The following is a 20594-nucleotide window of genomic DNA, read 5'->3' as shown; positions in this document are numbered from 1 at the left end:
CTCGGGTTCCTTCTGTAATATGGTTTCATATATTTGTATCTAATATCACTATAAAAATTACATTTAATTATGAAATGAAATTCATCTTCTATGTCGTTATTATTACATAATGTGCATATTCGTTCATTTCTCTGTAAATTTCTATATCTCCCTCTTTCAATAAGCAAATCATGGGCCGATAATCATATTTTGGCAATATTTCTCAAACATCTACAGTAGTGTAATTAATATTTGTAGTTCTCGGAGACATAAGATCTTCGTCTGTAAGGTCATTCCTATTGTATTTTATTGCTTGGCACACGGCTTGGGAAAAACTATCCAATCCGTAATAAGTTTTCAAACGGCAATGCCCGAAGTAAATGTATGGGGAAACAATGGTATTTTTTCACGATATAAGAGAGTGTTTATTTATTTATTTGTTTATCTATTTATTTTTAAAAAAAAACCGTTTCATCAAATTACCTTTATATTTCCTGGTAGCCTAGCTAGTTCAAGAAAAAAAAAGTATTGTATATTGTATCTATAAATCAATGTTGTTAGGTTTTAACCTTTTATTACTGAAATAAAAAGAAGTCTGAGTCATATTGAGTTTTATTCGGTTCGTTTCACGGGGCCAGCGTGCGCTTGGGCAAATTGAAAAGTCCGCTAATTTATTTTTCGAGTGGTTTCTAAAATGATTATCTGTAAAGGTGGTAAAACTCTTAGGTAAATATTACTCCGAACAGAATGCCTCGATCTGCCTTGTGTATCATGTGATCGTGAATCGAGCCATCTGATTGGTTAGATCCGTCACCAGCGGGGAATTCAACCGGCTTGCCTCGTTTCAATCCAGATTGACTCAGCTGAGGAAAACACTGTTCAAAATCTTTTCTTGAGTTCACTTGACAAGAACTGATTCAGAAGCCTCAATTAAGCCTATATGTCTGTTGGAGTGTAATCTAGCTGCAGACAAGAAGGCAACTTTGTGTGCTTTCACATTATTTTTATATTCGTTTTAGAGGAGGCAGCGTGTCGGTGACATTTCGACTTCAAAATGTCGACTTTCGTCTTTGACGCTTTCCAGGACTCTGAAAACCAAACAACACGTCGGGTGAAAAATGCACCAAGGAATAATGCACCCAAAAGAGCTGCTTTGGGTGTTATAACCAACCAAGTCAGAGTACAGCCTTTCAGAGCTGCTAAGGTAAGATTTACATTCACATTTTCATTGAAAATACGTGGCGGCTGCCAGCCAACAGAGAAATTCGTCATTGTCCCAAGTTTGGATTCAAAGACAAGCCAGAATCCACGTTTCATTTGTATAGGTCTGTTAATAATTCATATTTCGAAATGGGATGACTAGGTTTACCTTATTTTATTAAGTAGGTCTATATATTTACCATTCTCTTTGTCTGAACATTTGAACACTGGTTATGAAACCAACGGACAATTGTTCCGCTGAACTAAAGTATAAAAAGCAAGCTTTGTCATTTACAGAAATATTTGTTTTCTGCATTACAGGCTGGCACAGAAGCATTCCAAGATGAAAATACATTTTCAAGACAAGCAAAGACTTTTGGGCAGAAGGAGGCTGCTCAGCCATTTTCCATATTTGTTGATGATCAGAAAACATTACAAGAACTCAAGCCAGTGTCTGCTAACATGGTGGCAAGTGCTGATACCAAAGTGCAATTGACAGACGCTGTAACAACTTTAAACCGTCTCCGTGAACCTCTTTCTACAGCAGCAAACAACTCTCTTATTTGCATAGATGACAGTATTGGTGAGATATTTCAGAGCAAGATACTTTTTTTCAAATACAGTACCTGTCAATTTTACACAACATTTATCCTATTGTATCCCAGTATGTTTCTTGAATACTCATATTGGTTGATGAAACCAGTTTTTCTTTTTGAATTAAAAGTGAATATGGCCATGATACAACTCCCATACATCAGCAGTGTTTTTTCTGAGTGTTGATTGGCCCCATTCCAAATTTAAATTATTTCATATTTAAGCAAAATTGCCCAAAATTGCAGTTTACTCCTGAAAAATTCTTTCCCAATTCATCAAAATGAGATATAAAGGTCGCATCCCAAACCAGTGAAAAAGCCCTCATAAGACGAATGCATCCCCCATGTTAGTAAATCTAAAGGTTTCTGATGGTTTTTCAAATATTAAATACTGGCTAGTGACAGAATGTCTGAACTCCAGCCAAAGTGAAAAGAGAACTGAATAAACATCAGAAACCTCTGGAATAGCTGTTGGTGAGGAAGCGATCATAGAGAGACCTCCCTCAAAATGAGTCAAACGACCTGAAATGCAACACAAATATGCTATCAATTATGAACATAGATATGGTGGAAATGAATTTTCACTGGATGATAAGGGACTTGAAAATAAGACAGGTTTAGTACTCAAAATTGGATCCGGTCCTGAAACATTACTGTTTTAGACTGAAAGAAAAAAAAATAGACTGCATAAAATATTAATTCTTTATTCAAACCTTAATCATTTTAGCTTAGAATTTAGTATGACATTGAGAGTATAATGTGGTTAATTGTATTTCAGATTCTCCCATGGTGCTCGATATTTCACATGATGTAGCAGAAGAGGAGAAAAAACCTTTAAACAGAGAAGCTATTATCACAACTGTCCCAGAGTATGCAGAAGAAATTTACACACATTTAAGAGAAGCTGAAGTAAGTATTTAGCTATATAGAAATTTATTATGTAATGATAGTGTTCATGAAGCATGAAACTTCAAGCTGTTGTCTGATGATAATACCATAGAACCCAATTTGTGAAATAAGCCTTGGTTCATGAACACTCATTACCAATATTTCGCATAGCCTTGCTCTTATTGGTTTAATACAAATCGATTGATTTTGTAGACTTTGAAAGTTTGATACTGAAAAAAGGATAAATATGGCAAATCATACGTTATGGTAATATTCCATTTGATACTACGTTTGTTTGTCTATTCAGCTGAAAAACCGACCCAAAGCTGGCTACATGAAGAAACAACAAGACATCACAAGTTCTATGAGGTGTATTCTGGTCGATTGGTTAGTGGAAGTGTCCGAGGAATACAACCTTCATCGCGAGACGCTGTTCCTTGCCATCAACTACATAGACCGTTTTCTGTCCACAATGGCTGTCCAGAGGGGCAAACTGCAATTAGTTGGTGCAGCAAGCATGTTCCTTGCATCGTAAGTAAATAATGGAAAGTCTACATGCAACTTCTCATGTCAGATGAATTTTTTGAACCTAAAATGCAGCTTTATATGATATAATACAGTTTGAATAACTTACTTCTCTCTGTTCCTGCTTTCCTGATTTTGTAACATGTGTAAGTTGGCCAATTCCTTTTGATAATGCTTGAAAACATTTGATTTATTTGTTCCTTTTGATTGACAGGAAATATGAAGAGATCTATCCCCCAGATGTTGGAGAGTTTGCTTACATCACAGATGACACCTACACAAAGAAACAAGTATGCAATTGTTTACTTTCCTACAAACTCTTATCAGTAGATGTCTACAACTAGCAGTAATTTTTCCCCTTCTCGAATGAATAACACTGATGCATCCTGGGTTGAATATAGTGTTTTGCAGCATTTGTGAAACCATAAAACCATTAATCATTTTAAAACTTGCATCCATGGTCTGAAGAATAGGCAATACGAAAAAGTACCTCATATTTCATGCTTTTAAAGTGTAAAAAGTCTATGGCCTGGGAAATTTGACACAATTCACTTCACAAAAAGCTTTTTAAATACTTTTACTTCACAGCACTTGTTGAGATTTGAGCATTTTTTTGTAGGTATTGAGGATGGAACATCTCATCCTAAAAGTACTGAAGTTTGACATCTCTCCCCCCACTGCTAACTGGTTCTGTGACCATTTCCTCAAGCAAGCTGGCTGTGACGACAAGACCAAATCACTCGCAATGGTAAGTTATTCCAAGAAAAGTACTGCAAAGCTGGACGGAGCGGGAGTAAAGCAGATGAGATGTATGGTTAATTGTATGCAATTGGTAACTTACGTAATTTTTTGAGACTATCTTGTCGGTATTAAAAGGCGCCATCTCAAAATTTGTAACTTAAATCACATCTGAATGATGTCGCATTGTAAATTGCACAAGTCATATCTTTTATGATGTATAATACTCATATGTAAAACTTTCATGTCTTATGTAATATTTCTGTAGTTGCTGATTGAGCTGAGCTTGGTGGATTGTGAAACGTTCCTGAGGTACAGCCCAAGTTTACTGTCTGCGGCCGCCACATGTCTAGCCAGCTACTCCATGGGAGCTGAGCAACCATGGGTAAGTTGGTGTGGTATATTATTGTAGTGGGAGAGTGCATGATCCAATTTTCTCTCAATTTGTTAAAAAGCTAAAAAAAAATTGACACATTGTGATGCAGTACTGTCTCTGCATGACTAACAATTTCTAGTTACTTTGTACAAACAATGTGCTTGTAAAATTTTCATTGTTATAATGGGTTTAAAAGATAGTGATAACAGGGACTGGGCCCATGGCTTGGAAGTATGTTTGATTGGTTGGGTGGCAGTGGTAACACACTTGCCTTTCACCCAGACAAGCAGAGTTCGATCTGCCAATCGGACGTGAAAAGGTATAGGGTCACCTGCCCGATCATACAGGTTTTCTCGGGTACGCTAGTTTCCTCCCACACACAGAGACCCCTTACCCGCTTCCATCTGAGCCATCAAGCGTGATTAATAAAAGCTGATTAACTTGTTAAACAATTTTTGTAAAACACTTTAGTTGACATTTCCGTCTAATTTTAGTTTGATTATTTTTGATACATTGTGTTACATAGGTTTCCTTAGTTCAATTGTTTTGTAGTAGAGTATTTTTTATGCTACATGGTAGAAATATATTTAGTTCCTGTGATAGATCATACTTGTTCCTTTGTTGGAAAAGTGGATTGTATTTGTATGGGAGTATGTTACATTATTTCATAATTGATGTCTACAGCCTGCCAGTATGGTGAAGTTGACGGGGTACGAGTTGTGCCACTTGGTTGAATGTCTACAGGATCTCTACAATACATACTGCAATGCTCCAAAGCAACCACAGCAGGCCGTCATCGAGAAGTACAAACACACCAAGTGAGTAAATTTACTGTGTCGGATTATATCAGTCTTGTGATTGGGAAGGTCAAATGACCTTTAAATTAAGTGTTTGAAAAGGTGCAAATTGATTGTAAGCTTTGATAATAGTAATAACTTCATGCACATCCTTGTCAAATTGTCGTGAAACCTTCCCACTTGATTATATAGATTAGTCCAAAACTTTTCATTTGAGTATTTGACCAATTCAAACAACCCAATTATCATTATAATAGGAAATTTTCAGATTCAAAACATGATCCAAGTTAGCCCAGTAAAGATCTTTAGATGATATCTTGGCAGACAGCATATTTATGTACACTTGTAACAAAAAGTGCATAAGAGGTGCCAGAGTACACTATTTTTTACTGGATACAAGAAATAGTTTTAAATTTTAAAAGATAGCTCAAACTATTCATATGATGCTTGAAATTTATGGCACTGTATTAAAAAAGTCTTCTCACCTTCAATTCATCATACTTTTGTCTGATATGTCGCCAATTAAAAGCAAGTCTTTAAGGCTTTGTTTGATCATCCATTGCCCCTTGGGCAAAGCTATGCAACCACAGTATCTTTTTCAAATTCTTTTCTTGCAGACATCATGAAGTATCAAACTTCAGTAAGTACCCACCCCCAGCTCAGCTGTCGTTATAGACCAAGTGACAGGAGTCGGGAATCCTGGAGCTGTAATCGGGGAAGTCCCCAGTCCCAACCCAGGGGGCTATGCGCTTCCCTGCATGTGGCCCACACAGGAGTACGTGTCATACCAAGTTCTTTCATAGCTGTGGTCTGTCAAACCATTTGACGTGCCGGTACAACCAGCTACACCAACTGCCAATTGTGTGTTCAAGGGAGAGGATGTGGGTTGGAACTAAGTTTTAATGAGTTGTGTATGCTTCTTCTCTGAACTCTGGAGCAAGACTGATACTATGAACTGATTTATTTTGAGTTCCTTCCAACCACACATTGAACTTCAGAAGAGAGGAAATTGCAGCCAATCGTGTTAAATTGAGTCCTAGGTGCAATAATGCTTCATTTTATGTTTTCATTGAAACCTGATCATCGCCATCATAAATCTTCGTTTCTGGTGATATTATTATTTGATTTTAAATGACTGAACTATTTTTTATCATCACACTACTTTTATACAATCCAATGGTTTTTGTCATGTGAATGAAATGTGAAGTTTTGAGGTTTTATACTTTACAGAACATTTTTTAAAAATCGATGTTAATATACAGGGGCATTGATTACTGAAATTTTAGTCTGAGGGTATTTCTTTATAAGTTGTTTTATGTAACTAATGGAATGCTTTCCCCTTAATCAATGTAAATTACTGTTTCATTTTATTTTAAAGAAATCATGAACCAAATAATTCATTTTGCTAAGTTTGATGGTGCTATTTTAAGATTTTACATTTTCATTGCAAAAGATACTTCTTTTTCGCCAGCAATAAGTTCTTGGCTTCTGGAGATATTCAAACATGCTATTTAACTGCAGCTGTACTAAATATGACCCATTGTTTTTGAAAGAATAACCAAGATAATGTATTTTTGTATATCATTTTGGATTTTGTGTGGAGTTTAGTTAAAGACCAATGAAATTAACTTGAAAGCTTTATCAAATAGTCCTTAATATAGGTTTTATGAAGTAAAAATTATTCAAGAGAGAAAATAAATATTCAAAAGAAAAACAGGACTGGTATTAAAATTAGCATATATTTGAAATTAAGCATGGCCAATAAAATTTGTTTCTTTTTTAATTGTTTAAAAAAAAATTGTATGCTCAACACTTCTTGAATTTAGCAAAATGAGGGAAATTGGAATTCAGAATTGAATTCTGCGAGTGTAATTTAAGATGCACTTATCTATTCAGCTACAGCCAACACTAGTATTGAAACCGTCACAATTAATTTATTTGCTTTCAAAACATGGATATATTTTTGTTACATTAGCACTTTTTCTTATTTATTTTAATCTGATCATTTACCATCATGACACATATGGTTATCTGGTGTAAAACCCAAAAGGCTGCTATCAACATGTATAATATCATTGGGAACGAAGAACAAATTTGTAGGAACATCAATCATAGTCAGAAATGATTCTCATTATTCATAAGTATTTTTTACCCCATAATGTATCATTGTGATTGTCTTTATTTATCCATGCCTCTTTTCTGCCATTCTGTTAGCACCTGTGTACATACTGTTGCTCTCTGTACAAACTTTTACTGTTGTCTTTATTCTGTCTTCTGAGGATGTTACTAAAGTGATCATGTGTGTTTGCTGATGTCTGTAAACTTTGAACAAAAATTATGTATGATTGTGTTAAATTTATTTTTATGAATGCTTTGTATGGGATGAATGTCTTTTAGTGTAATCGCATGATGAGGTGAAAATGTAAATTTTTATCTGGTGCGGCAGATGAAGTAAGAACCCTATAAAGGGGGCATGTTTTTACAGTAACAGAGGGCAGCACATTCCCATCATATTGTTGACTTAGGGATTATTTCATCATGATTATTATATATTTAAATTTGTGTGTAGATAATGAATTTTACATATAAAACTTTTTAATTAAAATAAAATGGAATCTTTGTCTTTATTTGAAGAGATCGCTGGGTGTCCTATGGGTGCAATCGTTAAGGTGACATAAGAGTGGTACAAGAACACTTTAATACATGATCTACGTAAGAACATGACCACGAACAAGATAGTTCTCCATACCATGTATCAGTGGCCATCTTCATTCAAGATAACTTCTAGATGTTTTGATAATAAATATAAAAAAAACAAATTCTGAAAGTTGATGGAATATGATGAATATTGCACTCAAATGCAGTTGGTAATAATCAAAATTTTTGAAACTGGTCATTTTACTGAAGTGTTGCATATTTTCACTTCCTATATTGGTAAAACTAGCAACATTTTGTGGTTTCACATTTTCTCCAAGTCGGCTTCGTGAGAGACATCCCGATGAACAATTCATTTATGACATGTGCAGGTAAAGTGATATCCGATAATTGTGCTTGATACTCTAAAGAATGTTTTTAAAATAAAACGTCTTCATATATTCGTACGGTACAATAAATATTGTATATATTGGTGCTATATGATGAGCATATAGCAATCTTAACCAACATATGGATGTACCTGTCCAGGGTAAGAGAAAGCTGGATCACATGTACAGTTAATAGATTCTTTATATCCAAAAGTGATGGGAACTATTCTGAAATCTTCATTGGAGTGAATTTCCTCCCTTGTTGGTTATGCGTGGGCATAATTTTAATCATGACATCACTACATCAAATATGACAAAAAAGTGTCACGACTAGATGAGCTGTGTAGTGTGTAAGATTTTGTTACCCCATCGGTATAAGCAGTCCTGGTTGGATTGAAACTTCCACTTGAAGATAAGTTGCATGGAGTAATATGTTTTCGCAACTCATAAAAAATTTCTACAGAATAATGTACAGTGTATAACTTATTGCCCTTCAAACTTAAAAATATTGACTTTGTATTTAAGACTTAAAACATTACTTGCCTGTAAAATAGAATATATTACCATGAAATTTCTGAACACCGGAAAAATTTACCAACACAAAGGATACAAGACGTGTTGATGTAAGAAAAAATTTATTGGGAGTCATCAAAATTTTGTTTGGTTTTAACATTGAAAAGAATCGAAGGAAGTACAATAAAAAATGGCGGTAAAAGCCTTTATTCTAGATAAAGGTCATAAATGAGTGATTAAAAAACATGCTTATATACACTTTCAGATTCATGTTTAATAAGTATATTTTGTTAAAGAAACGAGAATTTTTTTTGTCCTTTTAACGGTAGTATTAGGCACACCCTGTTTGTGTCGGGTAGCACAGCTGTGACACACTTGCTTTTCACCTAGATGGCCAGGGTTCGATTCCTGTGTCCGACTGTCGGATGTTACAAACAACTGGCTATATGATAAGTTGCTCTTAACTTTTTTTTGAACAATTGTTGTAAAAGAAAAGTTAACAATTTTTTTTACTCGACTTTTGTCCATGTAAGGGCACATTGCATTTAATTTGGGCAAACAACAAAGAGACTGCTTTATATAAGTCAGAGATTGCTTGTATCATTGGACCATATTTTAAGAAACCAGCGGTCATTGGTCACCTGTATCATAAAACACTGTAAAGACCACCTGGGCACGGGAACAACCTGTATTAAAGATAACTTCTAAGTCCTCTTTGCTAAGAGAGACTTTTCTGGCCGACAAAAAATGTGATACATGAACAAAAGTAGTGTAGAAAAAATGTATAGTTTGAAATTAACTTGTTTGAATCACATAGGGAAGAATATATTGATAACAATCATCCATTATTCCACAAAAATATAAAAGACTTCCTCTGGGACTGGATAAATACTGATTATGTCACACACATCTCATTAACCAGTCGCATCTAGGGTCCTCTCATCCAATCAGAAAATAGGTTGGACTCCTCTCATCCAATCAGAACCAGGACTCATCAAATCATAAAGCTGACTGGCTTCTCTAATCCAAGCAGAAGATCAGAAACTAGTCTCCACTCATCCAATCAGAAATATGTTAGGCTCCTCGAACTCTCGTCCAATCAGAAAATAGGTTTGGCTCCTCTCATCAAATCATAAACCACTCACTGGGACTTGATAAAAACACATCTTACATCAAAGCATAAATAACTTGTATGTACACGTATCAAATCTATTCTCAAACAATGACCATATCATACATTTTAACTTTTCTTGTGTCAGACGAGTCTAATATCATTTGCTTCTTTGGGACTGATTTGTAAGAGTTATTTCCCCTGGCCCAGGATCATGAAACGATCTCTCCGATATAAAATTATCTTTTTTGACTTAACCAATCACAGTGAGCTTTATTAAAATTAAGGTCATATATGTAAAATTAGTAAGTAAAGAGACATGTAACAAGACGACTGTAGGTTACCAATGATGTGTGATTAGTTGAGAAAAAAATAGTTAAGAAAATTTCATGATCGCTGAGCCAGCTTTAATATTTGTAATAGGAATATCTTTGATGCATGTATTCTCCAAAGTTACATTTTTTGACTGGTTCATGCCAGTTTTGCAGAGATATTTACCATAAAAGAAGTTTTTTTACTTAACTTGGTACACTATAACAAGACATATTTATGTATACAAATTGTTTACTCTAGAGACTTCAGACAAAAACATTATTACTTATCATACATTAGTGTAACTTTGAAGAACCATTTTTATGCTTATAAATGTTAATCCAATCTGATTTTTTCACTTATATATTAAGGATATGAAGGATTTGGTCATTTAATGATACAAGGAAGAATAATTTAAGAGGTTTGAAATAAATACATTAAATTTGTACAAAATCATTAATAGTTTAAATCAACAAAAAAACAACATATATATAACATAGTGTATAAAAATATTATTGTGTATTATTATATGAATAGTTATTGAGGAGAATAATCTCTTTTTAAAGACTGGCAAAGATCACTTGATTTTGAGACACCAAGGATTAATCCTGTACCAAATATATCCAGCAATACACCCATGCTTGATAATAAGCCCACCCATGTTTTTATTGGTCAATAGCATAACCTCTATTTCATTGTCCTGAACATGCTGCAATAGCCCTAGTCACTGACTTTGTGTCTGAAATTTTATGTGGGTCCTCTCGGCTTATTGAAGGATAATATGGTAATTCCTAGATGTCATAGAGATGACGCATTGGAGATCAACAGTTCATTCTTTAAAAACCTTCAAATTTTTGCTTCAAAAGAAATAGCACTTGAACCAGGCATTGGAGATTTTTTTTTCAGAGCTCTCTATAACTCTGATGTCTTTAATGTTATGCTTCGGATATCTCCATTTCCTCAATGTCACAGAGTTTAGATATTTTGCGTGATTTTGGTTCGTCGGACCTCAAGCATGGTGTGCTTCGCTCACAGTCATCAGTTCCTATGGAGTCTGTTTCTGAGTTGCAGGACAAACTTTTACGAGTATCCTTCCCATATGGATCAACAATTCTAAAAGCTTCTAAAAATTCATTGAAGTCAATGAATCCATCCTTGTTTAAGTCAAGACTATGAGCAATGTCTTTGATTTGGTCATGTGATACAGATATCTCTTGGGTGTTAATCATCACATCGAGAGCTTCCTCAAACTCTGCCATGGAAATCGTACCTGGCAATGAAGAGAGCAAATATGGTTAAACAAAATTATGCCTTAAAGACCTCAGTTTCAGTGGTCTTGTTTTGGTTTTTATTTTGTTCATTTTCATAAATTTATAGAAAATAAACAAAATATCTGTATTTAAATTCGAATTCAAAAGACAGCTGAAAAGGTAAAATTTTACAATTATTAATTTCAATAAAGAATGTACCATTAAATGTTCAATTGAAATAAATATTGAAGTTTTTAATTGTTGAAAAGAAACTACAAATGTACAAAACTAAGTAAAGTTAATTTAGTTGAAATACTAGACTACTAATTGTTTAACATGGGCAATCTACTAAAGTCTATACCACCAAACCTGACATATTCCCAACCCACGGTCCATTTATATATATGTATATTTATTTCAGATACAATGTACTATAATATATACATTATATGGATCATGAGTTGGGAAGTCCCTATGCCCCAAACTTTCTTAAAAATATCTTTTAAACCACAAAAAATGTACCCACTTACATTCAATGTTAGGCAGTTTAACAAATAAAATATTACTAGTATCATCTTTTTTAGTGGGTGTTGGGAATAACCTGCTGGCCAGTTTGGCCTTTATATAAAGTATCCCATCACCTACCTGAATTGTTGGCCAGTTTGGCCTTTATATAAAGTGTCCCATCACCTACCTGAATCATTGGTCAGTTTGGCCTTTATATAAAGCATCCCATCACCTACCTGAATCATTGGCCAGTTTGGCCTTTATATAAAGTGTCCCATCACCTACCTGAATTGTTGGCCAGTTTGGCCTTTATATAAAGTATCCCATCACCTACCTGAATTGTCGGCCAGTTTGGCCTTTATATAAAGTATCCCATCACCTACCTGAATTGTCGGCCAGTTTGGCCTTTATATAAAGTATCCCATCACCTACCTGAATTGTCGGCCAGTTTGGCCTTTATATAAAGTATCCCATCACCTACCTGAATTATCAGCCAGTTTGGCCTTTATATAAAGTATCCCATCACCTACCTGAATTATCAGCCAGTTTGGCCTTTATATAAAGTATCCCATCACCTACCTGAATTATCAGCCAGTTTGGCCTTTATATAAAGTATCCCATCACCTACCTGAATTATCAGCCAGTTTGGCCTTTATATAAAGTATCCCATCACCTACCTGAATTGTCGGCCAGTTTGGCCTTTATATAAAGTATCCCATCACCTACCTGAATTGTCGGCCAGTTTGGCCTTTATATAAAGTATCCCATCACCTACCTGAATCATTGGCCAGTTTGGCCTTTATATAAAGTATCCCATCACCTACCTGAATTGTCGACCAGTTTGGCCTTTATATAAAGTGTCCCGTCACCTACCTGAATTGTCGGCCAGTTTGGCCTTTATATAAAGTATCCCATCACCTACCTGAATTGTCGGCCAGTTTGGCCTTTATATAAAGTATCCCATCACCTACCTGAATTGTCGGCCAGTTTGGCCTTTATATAAAGTATCCCATCACCTACCTGAATTGTCGGCCAGTTTGGCCTTTATATAAAGTATCCCATCACCTACCTGAATTATCAGCCAGTTTGGCCTTTATATAAAGTGTCCCATCACCAACCTGAATTATCGGCCAGTTTGGCCTTTATATAAAGTGTCCCATCACCTACCTGAATTATCGGCCAGTTTGGCCTTTATATAAAGTGTCCCGTCACCAACCTGAATTATCGGCCAGTTTGGCCTTTATATAAAGTGTCCCATCACCTACCTAAATTATCAGCCAGTTTGGCCTTTATATAAAGTGTCCCATCACCTACCTGAATTATCAGCCAGTTTGGCCTTTATATAAAGTGTCCCATCACCTACCTGAATTATCAGCCAGTTTGGCCTTTATATAAAGTGTCCCATCACCTACCTGAATTATCAGCCAGTTTGGCCTTTATATAAAGTGTCCCATCACCTACCTGAATTATCGGCCAGTTTGGCCTTTATATAAAGTGTCCTATCACCTACCTGAATTATCGGCCAGTTTGGCCTTTATATAAAGTGTCCTATCACCTACCTGAATTGTCGGCCAGTTTGGCCTTTATATAAAGTATCCCATCACCTACCTGAATTGTCGGCCAGTGTGACCTTTATATAAAGTGTCCCGTCACCTACCTGAATTATCGGCCAGTTTGGCCTTTATATAAAGTGTCCCATTACCTACCTGAATTGTCGACCAGTTTGGCCTTTATATAAAGTGTCATATCACCTACCTGAATTGTCGACCAGTTTGGCCTTTATATAAAGTGTCCTATCACCTACCTGAATTGTCGACCAGTTTGGCCTTTATATAAAGTGTCCTATCACCTACCTGAATTGTCGGCCAGTTTGGCCTTTATATAAAGTGTCATATCACCTACCTGAATTGTCTTTATCAAAGATCCTGAAGATGGTCTCCAGACTGTCCTTGTTCCTGTACAGCATCTCTGTGATACTGTGACCGCCCTGTAACAGTGACGTGTTTATAACAGGCTGGTGATGGCAACTTTGACACAGGATAAATATCAACTAAAGATAGCTGTGATCCTTTCGTTATGACCTCTATAAATTGTTGTGATCTCTATTGATGATTATGACCTTTATGAATAGTTTAAATCTACATTGATAACTGTGACCCATCTATAAATAGCTATGACCTCTATTCATAATTGTGACCCCTCTATAAATAGATGTGACCTCTATAACTGTGACCCCTTTATAAATAGCTATGACCTCTATTCATAATTGTGACCCCTCTATAAATAGATGTGACCTCTATAACTTTGACCCCTTTATAAATAGCTGTGACCTATATTTATAACTATGACCCCTCTATAAAAATTTGTGACCTCTATTGATAATAGTTGTGGCCCCTACAGACAACTGTCCCATGTTAATGACACCTAAAGGGCTATGTTACCTCAGTAAATCCATGATACAGCTTCATGTCATTGAATGTGGTCTTGTAGAGGACAGCACCGTTAACATCACACTTCGCCAGGTGAGGTCGCATCGTTCTCCATGGCAACTCCATCTGCATCACTCCCTCCAGTACATTACACCACTCTATCACTGAGATCATACCTACAGTAGAGAATGTCTTCTTAAACCTGAACATCAGGCATTAACCATGCAGCTTAAGACTTGACCTATATATATAGAATTAAGATATATAAGACTTGACCTATATATAGAATTAAGATATATAAGACTTGACCTATATATGGAATTAAGATATATAAAACTTGACCTATATATATATATAACTTGATCTATATATGGAATTAAGATATATAAGACTTGATCTATATATGGAGTTAAGATATATAATACTTGACCTATATATGGAATTAAGATATATAAGACTTGACCTATATATGGAATTAAGATATAAAAGACTTGACCTATATATGGAATTAAGATATATGTATAAGACTTGACCCATATGTGGAATTAAGATATATAAGACTTGACCTTTATATAGAATTAAGATATCCCGACTTGACCTATATATAGAATAAAGATATATAAGACTTGACCTATATACAGAATAAAGATGACTTTACCTATATATAGAATTAAGACATAAAAGACTTGACCTATATATGGAATTAAGATATATAAGACTTGACCTATATATAGAATTAGGATATATTAGACTTGACCTATATATGGAATTAAGATATAAAAGACTTGACCTATATATGGAATTAAGATACATGGTTAATCTAAAGATGCAGCATCTCCAAGAAACAGCAACTATGATTGATTAAAACAAATAGGCTGTGGTATATTTTTACACAATACAAAGTTACAATACATTATTCTATTACCGTCCTCAAAAAGATAATGCTTTTAATTTATTTTTTTTAAATTTAAAGGGCATATCAAAATAATAAATTGCATCATGAAGACATCATATTAAGGTTACATACTTTATGCTATAACCACCTCAAAAAGATAAAGTTTTTGATTATATTATTGAAATTTAGAATATGTTTAATGAATTAATAATTGATAATTAAAATAATAAATGGCATTATGAAGTAATTCTATTAAGTTCTGCCTTAATATTTTGCAACTACATATACTTCCAAGGTCATGTGATTGTAACTACATGTATTTACAAGGTCATGTGATTGTAACTACCTGTACTTCCAAGGTCATGTGATTGTAACTACCTGTACTTCCAAGGTCATGTGATTGTAACTACCTGTACTTCCAAGGTCATGTGATTGTAACTACCTGTACTTCCAAGGTCATGTGATTGTAACTACCTGTACTTCCAAGGTCATGTGATGGTAACTACCTGTAGTTTCTGGGTCATGTGATGTAAAGTGAGTCATCAGCTCTGTCTGACAGCCTAGGATCTTCCTCTTGAGGTCCCTCATGGCTATCTTCTCCACCTGGCTAATCCTAAAAGATAAACTTAAGAGATAAGGTCTGCATGTATAAAAATCTAATAAAGTATTCGGGGACAATGTACAATAGATCAGTCAGTAAAGCATCGATCCATCTAATGCCATCTGGAGTGAAGATCAAAGATGTGTGGTTTAATCTCATTTTTTTCATGAGGCTGGTACTGGACCATCCTGCAATGCCATGGTGATGACCTTTGGGAAGACACTTCACAGTTCACCTCAGTTGCTGTGGAAAGCATGCAAGGGCCCTCCATATAATGTTCAGTTTGAGGCTTAGCCACCAGCTACTATAAAGAGACCCATCCAGCCACCAAAATGGCCCTGGCCATTATAAAAGCTTGTTTGTTTGTTTGCTGGGTTTATCGCTATGTGAACAGCCAGGGTCATTTAGAGGCGGTGTCTCCTTGTAGTAGTTGGTGACTTCCTCAATAATCAACATGTGGGAAGCCCGTCGCATGACATCAAGAGCAATTAGGGTTAAGTGTCTTGCCCAAGCACACAGCCACGTCAGCACAGACTGGTCTGTTTCCCAGCATCCTGAGAGACATAAACCAACATGAGTAGGGAGCGCTGAACCACGCATCTCAGTTCTTCACCTGAGGTTATGTGATCGACACTCCGACTGAGATACTGCGGCTCCTATCAATGACAAAGCAGTAAGCAAACAAACAACAAAGAATTCAAATTGTTTCATACTACTTGTATAGATTGAAAAAAAATTAAGTGAAACGACAGATGATCCATATAAAATTCTCAAACCAGATAGATTGTGATGATTTAAGATCAAGATCATTGGCAGACCAGCATAAGATCAATCATCTTATCGGGCCAGGTTAGCAAAACTTAGGGAGTTACCTTTTGGTGAAGGTGATTTTGCGTTTGGTGGAGTGTTTGTTGACCATATACTGGACAATGTGACATGACAGATCTGGACCGGTCAGCTTGATGTAAGCACCTTTGTTGCTGCCAACCTCGTAATAGTTAGAGGCTGAGAATATCGTCAGGACCTGTAAAATAAATGAGTTTGTTTTTATTATACATGAGACTAGTATATCTGATACCCTAGAGCTCAAATCTTGTCTGTCAACTACTAGTCTGTTATTCACCTTGCATGACAATGACGTAAAGTGATGTAATAACCAAAATGATGTCATATTCATTTGTCTTGAGGCATAACACACAAGGGAGGTAATTCTGTTGAAATGAAGAATTAGGAAATCAAAACTAAATGTAGTTCCTAAATAAGAATATATAACTCAGATTTGCTTGAGACCAGTTTATCCAAGTCTCAGGATGAGAATTTTTTAAATCTGATTTTCAGCTATGCCCAAGAGACCATTTCTTTTAGAGAAACACCTCTAAACAGACCTGACTGAAAACTCCTCATTGTAAACACCTGACAAAAGACCCAAGGGACTTGCATCATGCACTCACCTGGATATTTCAGTAATCATGGCAAAATACTCACATTCATGATTTCCTTTTTTTTCAGCTGTAAATTTCTCCTAACAATGGTTCTAACCAAATGTAGACCAAATCCTGTCATTTTGTGTAAGAAAGAGTATGGATTTGAAAGAAATTGCTATATTTCCCCTCTTGGGCATTGTCTCTCTGGCCTGATCAGGAATTTCGTTAAAATCCATTTAGTTGATCAGGACTAGAAGTGATTTAAGATTAACCTCTATTTCCCGTATTGAGCCCTATATAACTTCTCTGGCCGAGGGGAGCCACACCCTTCTTTTATACAATATTGAATCTCTATTGCCCAAACTGCTCCAGACCAAATTTCATCGTAATCCATTTTGGTGTTCAGAACTAGAAAAGATTTAAAAGAATTACTGACGGACGACGAAAGAACACAGTGCCATGCCAAAAAAAGCTCACCATTCCTTCAAGCAAGGTGAGCTGGGCAAAACTGACAACTTAATTGACATCATAAAGTCTCAGAACAAGTCTGTTATTAATGATAACGTGCTCAGGTGGTCGTTTCGATGAGAAATATTGTACCTTATCATTGTGAGTATATTCATATCCTTCGACCTTGCACTCATGAGAACGTATGAGTCGTTGTAAGTTATGCTTGTTTAGGATCATTGTGGTAACATCCGGCCCAAAGTAACTTCCTCCTCCTCGGAATGTGTTAGGAAGACAGCCATCTTGCATTCGTGGATCACTCCACAGCAGATCCAGAACCTAGAAAACAAAAAAACAAATCAATTTAGGAATATGAAGAATTTATAAACATAACACATCAATGATTTCGAGATTTATAAAGGAACTGTGGGTCAGTAAATGTTCATAATTACCATATTTATCCTACAATAAGCCCATGGGAAAGGAGCAGGGCCAACACATAACCTCTAACTCAATGTCAGGGAGTGGGCTTATTACAGGGGGCCAACTTATAACCTCTTACTCAATGTCAGGGAGTGGGCTTATTACAGGGGGCCAACACATAACCTCTAACTCAATGTCAGGGATTGGGCTTATTACAGGGGGCCAACTTATAACCTCTAACTCAATGTCAGGGAGTGGGCTTATTACTGGGGGCCAACATATAACCTCTAACTCAATGTCAGGGAGTGGGCTTATTACAGGGGGCCAACACATAACCTCTAACTCAATGTCAGGGAGTGGGCTTATTACAGGGGGCCAACACATAACCTCTAACTCAATGTCAGGGAGTGGGCTTATTACAGGGGGCCAACATATAACCTGTAACTCCATGTCAGGGAGTGGGCTTATTACAAGGGCTAACATATAACCTCTAACTCAATGTCAGGGAGTGGGCTTATTACCAATATAACACTGGATAAATGCATTTTGAGAATTTGTTTCTCTGACAAAATGTTTCTGTTTTAAGAGTTATATCCACCTCAAATCCCTCAAGCATGTCTTTAACCATACACTAAGGGACAAACTCTTCCATAACCAATTTGATATCTAGGAGCTTTAACCTAATTTCACACCATCATGATATATACCTGTTTCCATTCCAGTAGTTCCATTTCTGTCAGATTTTCATCATCAAACCCCCGAGATGGATGTAGGGTGGACAGAAACTGAAAACATCAATACATTCATCATCATTTATGTATCAGCCTTCAGGAGTTTGAGGTTTGTTATTATTTTTTTGGTATACAAATAAAGCATTGCCTGCCATTTTAATTTGAGCTCAAAAGATAAAATCTGATTCACATTCACAGAATGGTAACTCACTATATTATAGTCTGAAAAAGTTTATTAAATTATTTCTTCAAGAACCAATAATTAAGCTGGTGACTTAAAAAATCTCAAATTTTGACAAAATTCAAACATCATCTACTCTGGTTTAATATTCTGCAGATGGTCATCTAGCAATATTTTCATCCCTGAGTAACATTTGTAGACTCTTCCATTCTTAGGGATGGACAGGTCCATTATGGGTCTAAGGGTTAAGATAGGTTAATCACCCTACCACCTTATGTTATTCGAGACTGACACGTCTAATTATAACCCAGAACGCGACTAAATTAAGAATCAGTGTGTGACCTTTGACCTCTAAAGATCAATGAAATACTATCTGGTTGAAACCTCAGTTGACCTTCATGAAAAATCATATTGCTTTCAATGCCCCTATTAGGGATAGAACCAAGGACCTCTGGATTACTAGACTCAACTGATCAGAGTAAAGAGAAGTGCTCTCTAGCCGAGCAGTATATTGCCACTAGTATTTACCAGGGTTACATATATTCCCTCACAAGGAAACACCTTGTTGCCAATCTCCTAGGAGTTGCAGCGATGCTTTTTGATTGAAGTATAGGAACAACGGCGATGCTTTTTGATTGAAGTATAGGAGTTACAGCGATGCTTTTTGATCGAAGTATAGGAGTTACACAATCTAATTAAAATTAGACTTGTAATTTCCGTTCCTCTACGATACACTGCAATACAAGATCTAACGACACCCCGTAGGAGGTCATCTCAGCATGACCTTTGAGATTTATATATAAGCCAATGTTAATTGTTCAATGACGTCATCAGTCAACCAATGACAAACAGCCTTATACGAGTCTTCGGTTGCGTCTCCTTAGTATTGAAGACTCAAATCAGCGCTTGATTTGAAAAACGCAAAATTTCACCAACTTTGTTAGACTACTTAAATGGCTACGCTAATTATCTGGGCGTTACATTGAAAGAAAAACAGAAAACGATAAGACCTATATATTGTCTAAGTAGACAGGACGGACTGTGTTGCCAACTGGATTTCGAAAACCGTTACCGTACACGTTATTCCCTACCAAACTATCTTTTTATATGACGCTGCTGTCTTCACTGTCTCTCTCTCTTTCGTATCATTGATGAAAAATCTCACAAGCAGTACCCGTTTGTAAAAATATAAATTTGTTGAAGTGTTCTCGATGAGGTGGAGTGGGTGAAGCCATGTTGTTTACCGTTGCGATCGACCATCGGAATACCTCGGGAACGTTACGTAAGTATTTATACTTCCGAAGAATGAAATCACACCGAAAATTTCATAGGCGACGCGCTGATTGGCTGAGATCAAAGGTCATGCTGAGATGACCTCCTACGGGGCGTCGTTAGATCTTGTATTGCAGTGTATCGTAGAGGAACGGAAATTACAAGTCTAATTTTAATTAGATTGAGGAGTTACAGCGATGCTTTTTGATGGAAGTATAGGAGTTACAGCGATGTTTTTTTTATCGAAGTATAGGAGTTACAGCGATGCTTTTGGATTGAAGTAATATAATGCTAAGTATAATTCCCATGTCCCTACATGAGTGCAATAATTAATGTAGCAGAGCTCCTAATCATCATGTTATTTCAAGGACTCTGCTAG

General features: G+C 35.9%; 2 protein-coding genes across 2 annotated transcripts in view; one reads left to right on the top strand and one right to left on the bottom strand.

Moving 5' to 3' along the window:
* Positions 1-802: 802 nt before the first annotated feature.
* LOC117329625 (G2/mitotic-specific cyclin-A-like) lies at positions 803-7706 on the top strand. Its single transcript, XM_033887649.1, has 9 exons — positions 803-1183; positions 1501-1762; positions 2551-2681; positions 2968-3191; positions 3400-3475; positions 3805-3933; positions 4192-4308; positions 4984-5117; positions 5714-7706. Exons 1-9 carry the CDS (start codon positions 1034-1036, stop codon positions 5769-5771), a joined length of 1281 nt encoding a protein of 426 aa, XP_033743540.1. The 5' UTR covers positions 803-1033; the 3' UTR covers positions 5772-7706.
* Positions 7078-20594, bottom strand: part of LOC117329624 (serine/threonine-protein phosphatase with EF-hands 2-like) — a 92425-nt gene continuing 78908 nt past the window's right edge. Inside the window, exons 10-16 of the mRNA XM_033887648.1 lie at positions 18739-18816; positions 17762-17947; positions 16610-16761; positions 15643-15749; positions 14254-14417; positions 13715-13799; positions 7078-11325 (exon numbers count right to left, since the gene is read on the bottom strand). Coding sequence (XP_033743539.1) covers positions 10991-11325; positions 13715-13799; positions 14254-14417; positions 15643-15749; positions 16610-16761; positions 17762-17947; positions 18739-18816 — 1107 coding nt within the window. The 3' untranslated portion in view covers positions 7078-10990. The remainder of the gene's footprint in view (positions 11326-13714; positions 13800-14253; positions 14418-15642; positions 15750-16609; positions 16762-17761; positions 17948-18738; positions 18817-20594) is intronic.

This window comes from Pecten maximus, chromosome 6, assembly GCF_902652985.1.
Source record: "Pecten maximus chromosome 6, xPecMax1.1, whole genome shotgun sequence".
Lineage (NCBI taxonomy): Eukaryota > Metazoa > Mollusca > Bivalvia > Pectinida > Pectinidae > Pecten > Pecten maximus.
The sequence above is the reverse complement of the archived record's forward strand: the minus strand, read 5'-3'. Positions and strand labels throughout refer to the sequence as shown.